Genomic DNA, 13,690 nt, shown 5'->3' with positions numbered 1-13,690 from the left:
TGAGGATAAAACTTTCAGAGGTGCAGCCTTGGGAGTCATCAGCAGGGGAGCCTTGAATTGGCTCCAGTCTGCAGACTCGTTGACCTCCTTCAAGGCCTTGGCCAGGTCGGCTGCCTCAATGGGGGTGACCTCTGCTTCGATAAATTGGGCATTCTCCTCCTTCATATTATTGAAGGAAGGAAGCATCATCTGAAAAGAGTTCACAGCTTTTAATGTAAGGGTGGACTTTGGAAATTAATTAACGCTGCAAATGCAAGACTTACCACTCCATCATGGTCATGCGGGTTTTCGAGGCCTGTGGCACTCTTCCCGATCACCGCGATGACTGCCTCGTCTACGTTTGTAGGCAGTCCCTCCGTGTTTATGGCACCTCCTCCTAAAACAACATCCATAGAGCAAAATCAACTAAGACGGACCACTTCTTCCAGCGACCCTCTCCGATTTGCCTGATTTTTTGTAGGCTTAATAACTAACTAAAAGAGAGTCTAAAGCCAAAATATTAGGTCCGGCAAAACTTTATTGACCGAGATATGGCCAACTTAAGTTTAACTTTTGGAGGAAAAACACAAATTTGGGTATTTTGGACTAATTTTACACTTTTCATAGTAGAGGGCTAAAATTTGGTCACCTTATGTAAAATTGACCAAGGAACAAGAATATGACCTCAGATTTGACCTCCGACGAATACCTGCAGAGTAAACCCCCCAAAACACCTTCAAAACGCCTAAAAAAACAGTTTTTTCTTGGGGTTTCTGGGAAAAATATGTGGACAAAAACTTCTGATGATCTTATCTTGTAGAAAATGACGCGATGAATCGAATAAGACCACGCGCAGATTTTTATGTAAAACCGTTTAGGAGATATAGCGGATCAAAGTATGCAAATTTTGCCATTTATTCTTTTAAAAATGGAGGTTTTGAGCATAGTTTGACGTTATCTGCCTTCTTGGTGTGTGTGGGTGATCGTATCTTGTAGAAAAAGACGCGCTGAATTGAATGAGACCACGCACAGAGTTGTATCTCAAACCGTTTAGGAGATATAGTGGTTTAAAGTATGGGCACGGGAGAGCTCCTACAAACACCCGACAAGGCAGTCCCGCCAAACACGCCTGTTGGGCGGGCGGACTACCGTGCCCATACTTTGAACCGCTATATCTCCTAAACGGTTTGAGATACAACTCTGTGCGTGGTCTCAATCGATTCAGCGCGTCTTTTTCTACAAGATAGGATCACCCACACACACCAAGAAGGCAGATAACGTCAAACTATGCTCAAAACCTCCATTTTTAAAAGAATAAATGGCAAAATTTGCATACTTTGATCCGCTATATCTCCTAAACGGTTTTACATAAAAATCTGCGCGTGGTCTTATTCGATTCATCGCGTCATTTTCTACAAGATAAGATCATCAGAAGTTTTTGTCCACATATTTTTCCCAGAAACCCCAAGAAAAAACTGTTTTTTTAGGTGTTTTGAAGGTGTTTTGGGGGGTTTACTCTGCAGGTATTCGTCGGAGGTCAAATCTGAGGTCATATTCTTGTTCCTTGGTCAATTTTACATAAGGTGACCAAATTTTAGCCCTCTACTATGAAAAGTGTAAAATTAGTCCAAAATACCCAAATTTGTGTTTTTCCTCCAAAAGTTAAACTTAAGTTGGCCATATCTCGGTCAATAAAGTTTTGCCGGACCTAATATTTTGGCTTTAGACTCTCTTTTAGTTAGTTATTAAGCCTACAAAAAATCAGGCAAATCGGAGAGGGTCGCTGGAAGAAGTGGTCCGTCTTAGTTGATTTTGCTCACAGTAACAAATTTTCGAAACCACTGGGATGGTAACACAACCTCCAAGCACCAAGTACATTGTGCCCATACATACCTGTTCCATACATCTCTCGGCGTTCCGTGCCGAGTGCCTTTCGGGCTTGCGCCTTCATGTTATCCCACAGGGATTTCAAATTGTCAATCGTTCTTGTTACATAGGTAGTTGAAGCATTAAATGAGGCATGAAGTGCCTCCCAAGCCTCTTTTTTCTCCTTCGCCGTCTGGGCGTCGGATCTCTTACATTCAATTGCGGGTGCGTGTACTTCCAGCAATTGCGAGAATAATAATTTCTCGGACTCTATGAAATTAGGGGACCTTTTGCGGGTCATGATAACAACTTTTAAGAAAACTATAACAAACAAAGAACGCAACCCTCCAAACTTCTCGCGCCAAAAATATTGCGAATGGTCAGGGTCGCGTCACGGCCTGGTGTGTTTCCTTTACGTCGGAAGCAGTGCTGCCTGGATCCTCGTTTGAATGGCAACATTGTATCGTTAGTTAACGGAACGGATATGAGAAATTGCTCACCGAGTCCGAGAGCGTAGTTAAGGGTGGTGAAAGACATTTTGCTTAACGGACTCTTAACGACTCCCCGTTACCGTAGCTAACCGCGCGTTAGCTCAGAGTTGGTGCAAGAGGCCCTAAAAAGGCCATTTGCTCATAAAATGTGAAAGGTTTTCGGTCAGACTTGGCTGCCCCACTGTAGTCCTCAGAATTTCTTAGTTTGTTTTTCTTTAGTGTACCCATCTCTTAAATACTTAAAATGATTAATGAACTCTTCAGAGGTTACTGAAACAAGAACATTGTGTACAGGTTAGGTTGAGGTTAAGACTTTAATAATATAGCTTCAGTGTGTGTGCATGTTAAGAGCTTTTCGAAGTTTAAATTAAAATTTTTAGAACATAATATTTTATGATCACATTACTCATTTTTAATTCTTCTGCTGCATCCTTAATAAGTTTCTTCTTTGCTGCCGAGTCTTTGTACCCGGCAGAATTCTTGTCATAAAGTGGTGGGGCCAGCCTCACTTTCTCCATCACCTGCTCCCGAATTCTTAACTCTGCCTGCTTGGCACACTGTCAGAAAACTCAGTAAAAATACGGAAATTTAACGGAGACTGTCCATTTTTTTTAACGGAGATCTCCGTTTTTTTGAATTATGGATTTTCTTCGTAAAAATATGGAAGTCATGTATATAAATGAAATAGAGGCCAAACGTCATGGCAAAGTGTTTGGCTGTGCTGACTGGTTAAACTATTCTATTACCGAATGAGGAGTGTCGTAGGGTCATGTAAGAAAAAATGACAGGTTTATCAAAGACTAAAATGTATTTTGTTTATTATATATAAAAAAATGCCAAGATTATCAAAAAATATATTGAATTTTGTTCATTGGTAGAATAATGTTGTGGCAGCTGAAACAAAACAAACACATCATGGTAAGATAAACACTCAGTTGTATTAATTGTATCGTATTGTCTGCCTCAAAAACTGAGTGGATTAATCCTGTGTGCTACGTGAGGACAGTACTTTGACACTTAATTATAACTGGAGAAAGGTGCAATAACTTACCCACAGCCAATGCAGTTAACACACCGGCTAAGGTCATGTCCTACTCGTTTCCACCAAGGAACCATGTTGCCACATTTCCCATTGCCAGCAGGCCGTATACAAGCAGCACCCAACTGGAAACAAAAATGAAGGCAATCTTGTAAGATAAACACTCAGTTGTATTAATTGTATCGTATTGTCTGCCTCAAAAACTGAGTGGATTAATCCTGTGTCCTACGTGAGGACAGTACTTTGACACTTAATTATAACTGGAGAAAGGTGCAATAACTTACCCACAGCCAATGCAGTTAACACACCGGCTAAGGTCATGTCCGACTCGTTTCCACCAAGGAACCATGTTGCCACATTTCCCATTGCCAGCAGGCCGTATACAAGCAGCACCCAACTGGAAACAAAAAAGAAGGCAATCTTGAAGGTGTTGCAATCCTTCCAGCACTAAGGTCACCGTGCAGTGGAACCAAAACCATTATTAATAAGCCCCTGTTTTTCAATTATTTTATTTTCGTGTAAGCAAAGTATGCCATGTTGCTGAGATTAGAGACTGCATTAAATGTAGCATTTTTTTCACAATTCTTTTGATTCATCTGAAGGGAAACAATAGGCCAGAACCACCATTGGGTTAAAATAAAAAAATTACCACTGTTATACGCTAAACCAACACATTGCGAAAACTTAGGAACTGAAACGGCTGTGAAGTCTAAACCGTGCTTGATGTTTTTGGAAACCCTTTGGCATGTGTGCTCAGGGGGTCTGCCCCAAGGATGTAAAAAACAAGAAGCCAAAAGAAAACGAATATTAAGACAATGTTGCAATATCAAAAGGGTTTGATACTTGACAGACTATTCTTTACAGTAATGTCGTTCATTAGAAATGTATAGATGGGAGTGGAGGGTATTACAGTCGAATATTCAAAAGAGAATAGTCAAACAAAATCCTCAATAGATGGCACTGCATCCTAGACAAACTGCAAACAAATGGAAGTGTGCCTATATTTGAAGGTTTCTATCACGGAGACACACCGTGTGTTCATTAAGAATCTTATTTTCATCAAAATTCCCACATATAAATTAGAAACACCTGGTGAATAAATTGTTTATTGCATTCTAAAGATGCTTTTCATCATTTCAGGTCCTTTCCTCTTCACACTCACTAAAGAAAGTCAAGATAAGACGACCATTGAAACAACCTCAGCCATGGACCACTCCACTTTTAAAACCCGATTTTCTCAAAATTTTACATTTAAATTTGAAAAATACCTCGTTTACGTCTGAAAAAACATATTTTGATATTTCAAATCAGTATACTGTAAACGGATTGCTTTGAGTTACTAGAGTCCTAGGCCCTGGTCCGGAGCACCGTCCAGGTTATGGCCGGTACCTCTGTGAGGTGCATCCGAGCACCTCTTTATTTACCGTCTCTTAGATGATTTTTGTTCCACCTCGCAACAAAGACTCATCAAATTACTGTTCCAAATTCTACTTTTTTATTTGTCATATTTGTTAATTTGCGCATTGTCTGAGCCCTACTGCGGTATTTTTCTATGTTCGTCTTCCAGTTGCACCACAGAATAACCAGAACGCTTCAGTTTCGTCAAATGCGACATGACGGTTCCCTTCGACGCTATGTTAGGGAATTTAACGCCTTTATCTTACTAGTATCACTGAATGCCCTGTCTGAAAGTTTTCCAAGTAGGAGGGGGCGGTAGGGGGGAATGAACGAAAATCCGATTTTCAGTATTTGCTACTGTTCGACTCGGGTCCGGCAAACCACACTCCATTTCGAAACAGCTCCGCGAAAGTCGGCATAGGGAGCTTTAACAGTACAATCACAGTTAGGTCTCCCAGTGTAGGCCCTCCAACTTTAAACCGGTTTTTCTCGGTAACTTTTTTTTGGACCTTGCGCGCAGGATAGGGGTCGTGCACATACCACGTGACCTATTTAGGGGGAGGGAGGGGTTTCGAAAAAGTCACGGCAGGTCACAAGGGGGGACGGGGGGTTGCCAAAAGGTCACGTGACATGAATATTTCGGAACTAAACGGACTCCACTGCACATTGTTTTTAAAATGAAAGATGGTGACACTTGAATTAAAATGACAGTTGCTACAGAACACTCTTGCCGAGGAATGTGTAATTCACTTTACAAACCACTCAGTTTTTATCTTGCGAAGAACTGATCCAGGAAGCGGAAGAAGGGGATAACTCAATTTTGGCCATTTTTCAGGAGAAACAAAACACTGTTAGCAGGGAAAACTAAAACAAAACAAATGAATGTTGCAGATGTTAATAATTTCAAAAAGCATTCGTAAAATTTTGGAAAACAAATCAAAAGTGTAAGGTCACTCCGTAGAGGATTTCTGCGACTTATCACTTTCCGTTGAAATGGAAAACAGAGTCAGCTCACCTTATATTTCCTAAACAAAGTGGAATTTGGAGACAAGTCAAGTGGAACAATAGTCTGCATAAAGTGTATGTTACTCTGGTGTATTTTTTGGACTTAGCTCTTTTTTCCAACTTGAAATTTAAAATTAAGGGGGGGTTAAGTTGAGTTGATTCTTTTTACACTAGATCCATAAAAACACAAGTTGAGTTATATCCTTTTGCCAATTTGTCAAACGGACTCATGTAGACTAAGGTTGAGTTATCTCCATTTTCCAATGAAATTTAGACCGTAAAAGGGGTTAAGTTGAGTTATACCCTTTTTCCATGTGGATTTTCTCCTAAACTGCTTGGAATTCAGTCAAATAATTTGGTGTAATAATGTAGACCATTCTAAGGCACAATAATAAAATAAAAACTCAATTTGGGGATAAGTCAAGTTATTCCCTTCTTCCGCTTCCTGGATCAACTGTGCACTCGTATTTTGCGAGCAAGCCTTAGTTCATAATGCAAACACGTTCTTTGCAAATTACGGACACGAGGTTTGCGAAGAGCGAACAAACGATTAGTTATGCCAAAGACAATCTTTCTATTACAAAGAAGTCAGATTTCTTGCAAGGTTTTCAGTGTGCAAGCAACAACAGTAATTCATTAACACACTCACTATGTTGGTTTTTACGCATACGCAACGTAAGAAATTAAACATGCGTTACGTTGCGCGTAAATTTGTGCGTAACATTACACATGCATGTTTAATTCCGTACGCGGGTGCGCATGAAAACCTTCATAGTCATTAAGTGTGATCCTTTCAAGTCCTGTCCAGCTGTGGTAAAGCTTTCTTATTCACACCCGAATCTAACGCAAGCCAAGAAACAATGAAAAGACGACAATGTTGGCGAGGCAGTCTTACTAAAAAGCAATTATCAAATTCCAAAATTACCACGTGACTTTTGGGGGAGGGGGGAGGGGTCGTGAAAGAGTCACAGAGGGTCACAAAGGGGGAAGGAGGGGTTCAAAAGTGGCCTTTTTTGGGTCACGTGGTATGTGCATGATCCCATATCTCGGAGACCATAAGAGGTAGAATGTTGTGCGATAGCTTAAAATGATCAGTGTTCAAATAGCTAGAAGGCAAGGGAGAGTTTTTGTCAAAAATGTGTCTCAATCTTTAGTTACAGGTCAATGAATGTCCAAAAGCGGCATAAAAACAGTCATGATTCTAGTTTTCAAGATTACGACCGAAAGAAAACATGCTTTTGAAATCCGGCTCCCTTGTCTTCTTCATTTTGACCATAAAAAATTTTTGCAACTTCGTCAGATTTTTTAGGACAACATTTTGATTTGAAATCCTGCGCGCAAGGATTAAAACCTAAAAATGGACCAAATCTAAAATGTTAGCGAAAATTCAAAAAGTGCCACCAGACGCGCAACCAAAGATGGTAAAATGGTAAAAAGTCATGGAGAATCCAATGGTGATGTCCATTTTCATGTCAGGGAGACCAATATGTAAGAAAAACGGCTGAAAAAAACATGAAAAAATCCGAAATTTCACTTTACGCCCCCCTTAACGGTCGCCTATTATTACAATACTTCTATCTGAATCCGTCAGCCTGTGCTCTACAAATCAAAGAGTGTACATGGTACGCTCTAACTGGAGCATGCCTGCAAGCACGCTCTAGCTAGCGCATGCCTGCCAAGCATGCACTAACTAGTGCATACATGCCATGTACACGCTTCCTGATGCAGAAAACTCCCTATCCCTTATGCAGTAAATGTATGCTTCAGTTAGCGTGTACATTGCATGTATGCACTAGTTAGTGCATGCTTGGCAGCCATGCGCTAGTTAGAGCGTGCTTGCAGGCATGCTCCAGTTAGAGCGTACCATGTACACTCTTTGATTTGTAGAGTGTTTGTTTAAAAAAATACGATTTCAAGAAATTCTAGGAGTCACGAAGCCAATATGGTTATTGTGTAGGAGTGTGGAGGAAGGAAAAAAGTTGTGTAAAAGGGATAGGGGGTGGTTTGGGTACGAATGGCAGTGGTACCAGTGTGGTCGATGTGCCACCCGTCAAAATTTAAACTTGGCAACAAAAAGAAATCAAAATGCCGTAAAATTCGAAAAATTCCAATGCTAATGTATTCCACAGTGGAACATCTTTGAAGTCAATCATTATTAAAATGTTCGTGGGGGAAAGGAGGCAGTAAATTAATTTTCGCGGGTTGGCAACAATCTTCTCGGCAACTGCGCCCTTGCGAAAATAGCGAAGCCGAAAACACGAGTAGTCGCGCGTTAAAACTGCCCCGCCATTGTTGCTGACGTTGAATTGTTTGGCTTGTTTCAAAAGGCGGTTCTCTAGTCATGTTTTCTTCAATTCTGTGTAATAGTTCTCATTCACAACGTAACAACACCACGACGGTTGGTTTGACAAACTTTATAAACTCACGAGGGATGGTTTCGAATCGTAGGTGAGTCTTGTTCGAGGAACATGAGCACTGAAAGTCGCGAGGTGGAGCGATGTGGTCATCGTGCTAACTGAATGAAAAGAACCATCAAACAAAAACTAGAGCTAAGACAGAGCTAAGAAGTATAATTTTGTTTTATTGATTCAGTAAAGAGTTGACAAATGAAAAAAAATGTTCTATTTTTTTTCAATATTTTTAAATCTTTTCTTCAACATGTGTCCTCAAAATATATTCAGATATAATGTCATAGTTTAAACAGATTAATTTTTGTGGTAGAAAATACACATTGAAAATAAAGCGAACACAAAACTCACAATGAGTGTAGGTTTCCATGTTGGTATGACTGTGTAATGTTCCGCGCATGAGCAAAGACATTCCCATTAAAAATTTTCATCAGGCAGTGCCAATGAAAAGGCTGCGTCCAAAAAACCCTCTTGTGCTATTGTTACATCTGTTCTATCACGGTCGCGGAAAGTTTTTTATTCGAACGTCCTTTTTTAAAGAAGCGACCGTTTTTGGGGTAACCTGTACACAAGCGAAAAGGAGCCATGCTATTGGTTGGGTTTGGCTCGGCTCCCCCCTCTCTCTTCCCTTTTCGTTGACGAGTCGAGCTTTGCTATGGAAACAGTGATTTTGACGGCAATTTTCTCAAAATTTATCGCTAAGATTTCAACCATATTCCAGAATTGAAATCACGTCTCAGAATTCTACCAGTCTGCAAAATCTCATCAAAATCGTACAGAGAGGTTTCGACTTGCATAAGGGGCCATGCGATCAAATCCCAGCGAGGCTGAATCCTGGGGGATACTATAAGGCTACTTCGTGCCTAAAAAAAAAGACGTTGCTCAGCGTTTGGTCGTGCAACAGCTACCGGTCCGAGAATCGGACCCTCCCACAGACATAGTATTCGGTTTATCATCACCGCTGTTATTACCGCACGGAGATGTCAATAAGTTTGCCACGTATTTGCCCACTCCTCTACTGTCACTGCGTCGAAGCCTTGGTGGATTGCAGCCTCTACATCCACCGTTTTGTTCGTAGTGTTGTTCGTGGCCACGAACCATTTCACCTTCGCCCACATTCTCTCTGGGATTCAATTCACAGTGATAAGGGGGCAGGCAGAGAACTGTGTGCCCAGCCTCTTGCAGATGGCCGTTCGCGTTTCCATGGCAAAGTTTAGCTGCTTCAACTTGTCTGCTTCAGGTGATGTTGTAAATGACTGTGGCAGAGACGCCAGGCTGCTGTAAAACGAGTCGCCTTCTCGTGGCCATGTCGTCAATGATGTACCTGCAACGTGAAATGACGTACGTAAGCGATAACACGAAAAAAGAGAACAATCCACAGAGAGGGGGGGGGGTTACCTCTTTGTTCGCGTCAGCGCCCATGAGTTCGTTCAGTTCTGCGTGAGTGAGAGGCATGTTGCAGGGCACTTTGTGAGCAAGCAGCCTTGTATTCTTGTTGGGGATCGGCGGGGTGGCATGGGGTGGGTGCTAAAAGCACACAAGAGTTCAGAGGTCAGGTGCAAACATTCGTGGTCCTTTGGGGGGACGGGGCGCCGAGCAGCCATTACCTTCAGGTTTGAATGATACGAAGCATTGTCCATCACTATCACAGAATTTGGGGGCAACTGAGTCAAAAGGTTCTGAAGCCATGGTCGAAAGCGGTCAAAACACATCTCGTCGTGATGCGTACCGCCCTCAATGTTCTTTGACTTCTTGGCTTCAAACACCAGCCTTGCCCCATCCACAAATCCATTTTCGCCAGCAGCGTGCACTAACACAAACCTGCCACCTTTTCCTAAAAAAGAAAAATAAAATACGAAAAAAAAAATTCTCACTTGACTTGCAACCGGGAGCGAAACAGTAAAGGTCGGCTCACCTGTTGGTGTCTTTGGCCCAGTCGTCACGCCCTGCAAAAACGCATCACGTGCGCTTTTTACGCCAAGGGCGCCGGAAGTGGGGTCGCCCCCCCCCCCCCACAAACACACACACACTTTTAGGCACAAACCCCCTCCTTTCAGACACAAAAGTGCCATTTTAAGCTCGAAATAGGGAGAAAACTCCTCTATAATTCTACCGTTTAGCTCACTTCGCCAGATAATAAAGCATGTAATTATGCGCTGAAAATGGCAAAAGTTATGTTTAAGTCAAGAATTGTGTGAACTTTCGCTTTTAGCTCGCTTAGCTCGCTGGATTTTGAACATCATGAAAGAAGCCTAAACCGTATTGGATGTTGCCCCTTTATGGTAGGCAACCCATAATTTTTTTCATAAAAATCCCCCCCCCCCCAAAACCAGAAAGTACTTCCGGCGACCCTGTTTTACGCCATTTTCGTACCAGGTGCTGGTTGTTGTATGCCTTTGGTTGACGTAACTTTCATCCAGAAAGAAAATGTCTCGGCCTTCCCTGCGATAGCGCTTGATTGTCTTCAGATAATTCCGCCGCCACACAATGAGGTCGTCCTTCTCCAGCAGGATGCCGTTGCGGTGGCGCTTCATGTACACAAATCCCATGTCCCGCAGTCGCCTGCACATCGTCCTTCGGGTGAAATTTGGCAGTTCGGGGTCTTGATTGACCCTTGCGGTGACCCGCTGGGCCGTGGAGGAATGTTCTCCCGATACATGTTATGCACAATGTTGCGCACCGCCGTGTGCAGCCAGACCCCGAACAGTTTTTTCCTTGTATTTCTGTTCTCACTGTCCCTTTTCTTGCCAGGGGTAAGCAATGGATTTCCTGAAACATTTACCAATGTACGCACAAGTCTTGGTGACTTTTAGAGCCACAATTATGATTGGCACCCTACCTGCTGCACTTTCTTTCTTGATTCGGAAAATGGTACGAGCAGAAACGCCCGTCATGTCACTGGCCTCGCGCACTGCCTCCTTTATACTCCACTGCGGATTCTTCTGTCGTAGCCGCGCGTAGTACACATGCAGCACCAATGCCCGCTTGTCACTGTGCAAGGTAGAGCCCCTTAGCCGTGGGGACAGGTGCCGCTGCGGTGAGGCCTCATTGATGTCCACACTGAGATTCCAAACGCTATGAGTATAGCACGTATGGTGCAATGCAGCTGGGGTATCGCACCATACGTGCAATGCGATAGCCACATTCCCGAAAAGGCCCTATGCTAATGCATGGGAATGGGGAGGCATTCATTGCACTTCATGTGCAATGCTTTTGCATTGCACCAATTGACGCTATACTCACAGCGTTTGGATTCTCAGTGCATCTCTTCTCAATCGCGGTTTCGCGTCCGCACACCCGCACACACATCTCTCTCTCTCTCTCTCTCTCTCTCTCTCTCTCTCTCTCTCTCTCTCTCTCTCTCTCTCTCTCTCTCTCTCACATCCAAAGTAATCCAACAGGGTGTCGCACAGCCACACTGCACTCGACGCGGTGTCGCGGCATCGCGGCGACTCTGCACGGTGGGCACTGGGCACGGGCAGGCCGGAACGCGGGCGTGGATATCCGTGCGGGGGAGCGCAAGGGCTGGTCGAGTGCTCTTTCGGGGCCAAAAGAGCTACATTTTCTACCACTCTTGTGTCACGTGATGCAAAAGACAATGAAAATGTGCCCTCGCCCCCGCAAACCCCCTTGCCTTCGACAGAGCTGCATAATTATTCTACAACCTAAAACCAAGGCCGCGCACGCCGCACATGCGCGGGCAACGTCCGCGACGATGAAAGGCTTTCCTCGAACCGATTCGTTACACACACGAGCGCCACATCGCGTCTGTAAAGGGCCAAGGACCAGGACCTTCGCTTTTCAATAACCGGAACGGGTCAAGGAAAGAGAGGGGCGGGGGAAAGGGGGGGGGTCTTGGATGCTTTTCATTTCTTCTTTTATGGAATCACTTCCTCTTCATCAGTGAATGTTAAAGTAGATGCTCCAGGAAAAGTCAACGTCTCGAAATTTTTATTATTTTTTGTACGGTAATTAGCGAAATTTAGATTTTTAAAGTATCATCTTAACCGCTAGATTGCAAGGATTCCGAATATAGTATTCAAAAAGTCAAATTTTGAATCCTTCAAAAATGTTATATTTGGACTGGGATTGAACGGCAGGGGGTCTGCGCCACGCCTCCTCTGGGGCAGCAGGAGGTAGTTGGACCCGCCTTCCTCCCGGGGCAGCGGAAGACCCTGCCCCTCGGTTCATTCCTGCCGAGACTGTGCGGGCCCACCACTCGTGTAAAACTTGTCAGAATTTTAGAAACGTGTCTGAAAACCTGATCAAAATTCGCGCACCTCTGAAAGCTGAAAACATATTCTGACATTCTGCAGAACTCTGGCCATGAACATCAGCATCAGTTTTCAGAATTTCAGCTTTCAGAGGTGCGCGAATTTTAATCAGGATTTCAGACATGTTTCTGACCTTCTGACAAAATTTACACGAGTGACCCCACCGTGGTGCCAAGAAAAGTTGTCGGAGTCACGCGGCGCGGAGCGGAGCGGCGCGGAGCGGCGGGATTCTGCAGGGGTTCAGTCTAGGAAGATTTGACATGTCCATTCCAGTCAAGGGTGGTCGCACGGAGGGGGAAGCGGCAGCATGAAGGGAGAGGCTCGGCGCACATCGTTCACACGAACCGATTTTGCGCCTTGGCGCGTATTTTAGACGCGCGGGCGAGTTGGTTGAAAAGTGAACAAAGACCCGGACCAAAAATCTGCGTTTAACACCCGTTTTGGGGCAACGGAACGCGGTTTTCGAAAAATGTGCAGTTTCTATTTTGTTCCAAATTCTTTTCTGAACATTTTGACACACCTTGGCGCTCCGATAAAAACTCCGATCGTAGCGGGAAATAAAGGCAATTGAACATTTTGATCGGTTTTTTGCAAATTGAGTGGGACTCGACGGCATCGTGTTCCCCACAGTCGAATGTACATTTCCACCAAATTTCAGTGCTGGGCCACTTCTCGAGTGGGGCGGGGGTTCGCGGGGGCCGCACTCAAGGACGTGACGTCTTGGCAGAGGAAGGGGCGCGGGGGGCAGCTGGCGATGCGTGCTTGGAGCGTCTGGTGACGAGAGGCGGCACTGCGCAACGCGAGGGACGCACTTCATGAGTAGATAACTGGGTGTCGAGGCTAAACTGTACGCCGCGCGCCCCAACCCGACCCCCGCAGCCGCACAGTGGGCCAGAAGGCCGGTGGAGGCGGCCAAAACTCTAGACGCGTTTTGAGCTCCAGAGTCGCTTGGCCTCGAACCGAGTGTGTGACCCCACCCATGGATTGCTCGTTCGGAGAGCAATCCATCGGTGGAGTCACACGCTCAGTTCGAGCCGTGATAAGCGCCGCGCCGGCCACGCCAGGGTGGCCAACGAAGAAGGTGCGTTGGCAGCGCCGAGAGCGCCGCCAGGTAGGAAGGCCGCGGCTGCATTGTGTTGCAGCAGGCGGTGCAGCCTAGCAGACGACACCCCCACAATTGTCACCTGCACGATCGGTTGCATTCGGACTCTGGAGCTCGAAACGCGTCTA

At 44.4% G+C, this 13,690-nt stretch overlaps 1 protein-coding gene across 1 annotated transcript; it reads right to left on the bottom strand.

Moving 5' to 3' along the window:
* Nucleotides 1-194: 194 nt before the first annotated feature.
* Nucleotides 195-2,146, bottom strand: LOC117653644 (myb/SANT-like DNA-binding domain-containing protein 3). The gene is made up of 2 exons (XM_034399449.1): nucleotides 1,873-2,146; nucleotides 195-376 (listed from the first exon to the last, which is right to left on the bottom strand). Exons 1-2 carry the CDS (start codon nucleotides 2,144-2,146, stop codon nucleotides 210-212), a joined length of 441 nt encoding a protein of 146 aa, XP_034255340.1. The 3' UTR covers nucleotides 195-209.
* Nucleotides 2,147-13,690: the final 11,544 nt, after the last annotated feature.

The sequence above is a fragment of the Thrips palmi genome, unplaced genomic scaffold (genome assembly GCF_012932325.1).
Source record: "Thrips palmi isolate BJ-2018 unplaced genomic scaffold, TpBJ-2018v1 HiC_scaffold_8, whole genome shotgun sequence".
In the NCBI taxonomy this organism is placed as follows: domain Eukaryota; kingdom Metazoa; phylum Arthropoda; class Insecta; order Thysanoptera; family Thripidae; genus Thrips; species Thrips palmi.
This window is presented reverse-complemented; position numbering and strand designations above follow the sequence as displayed.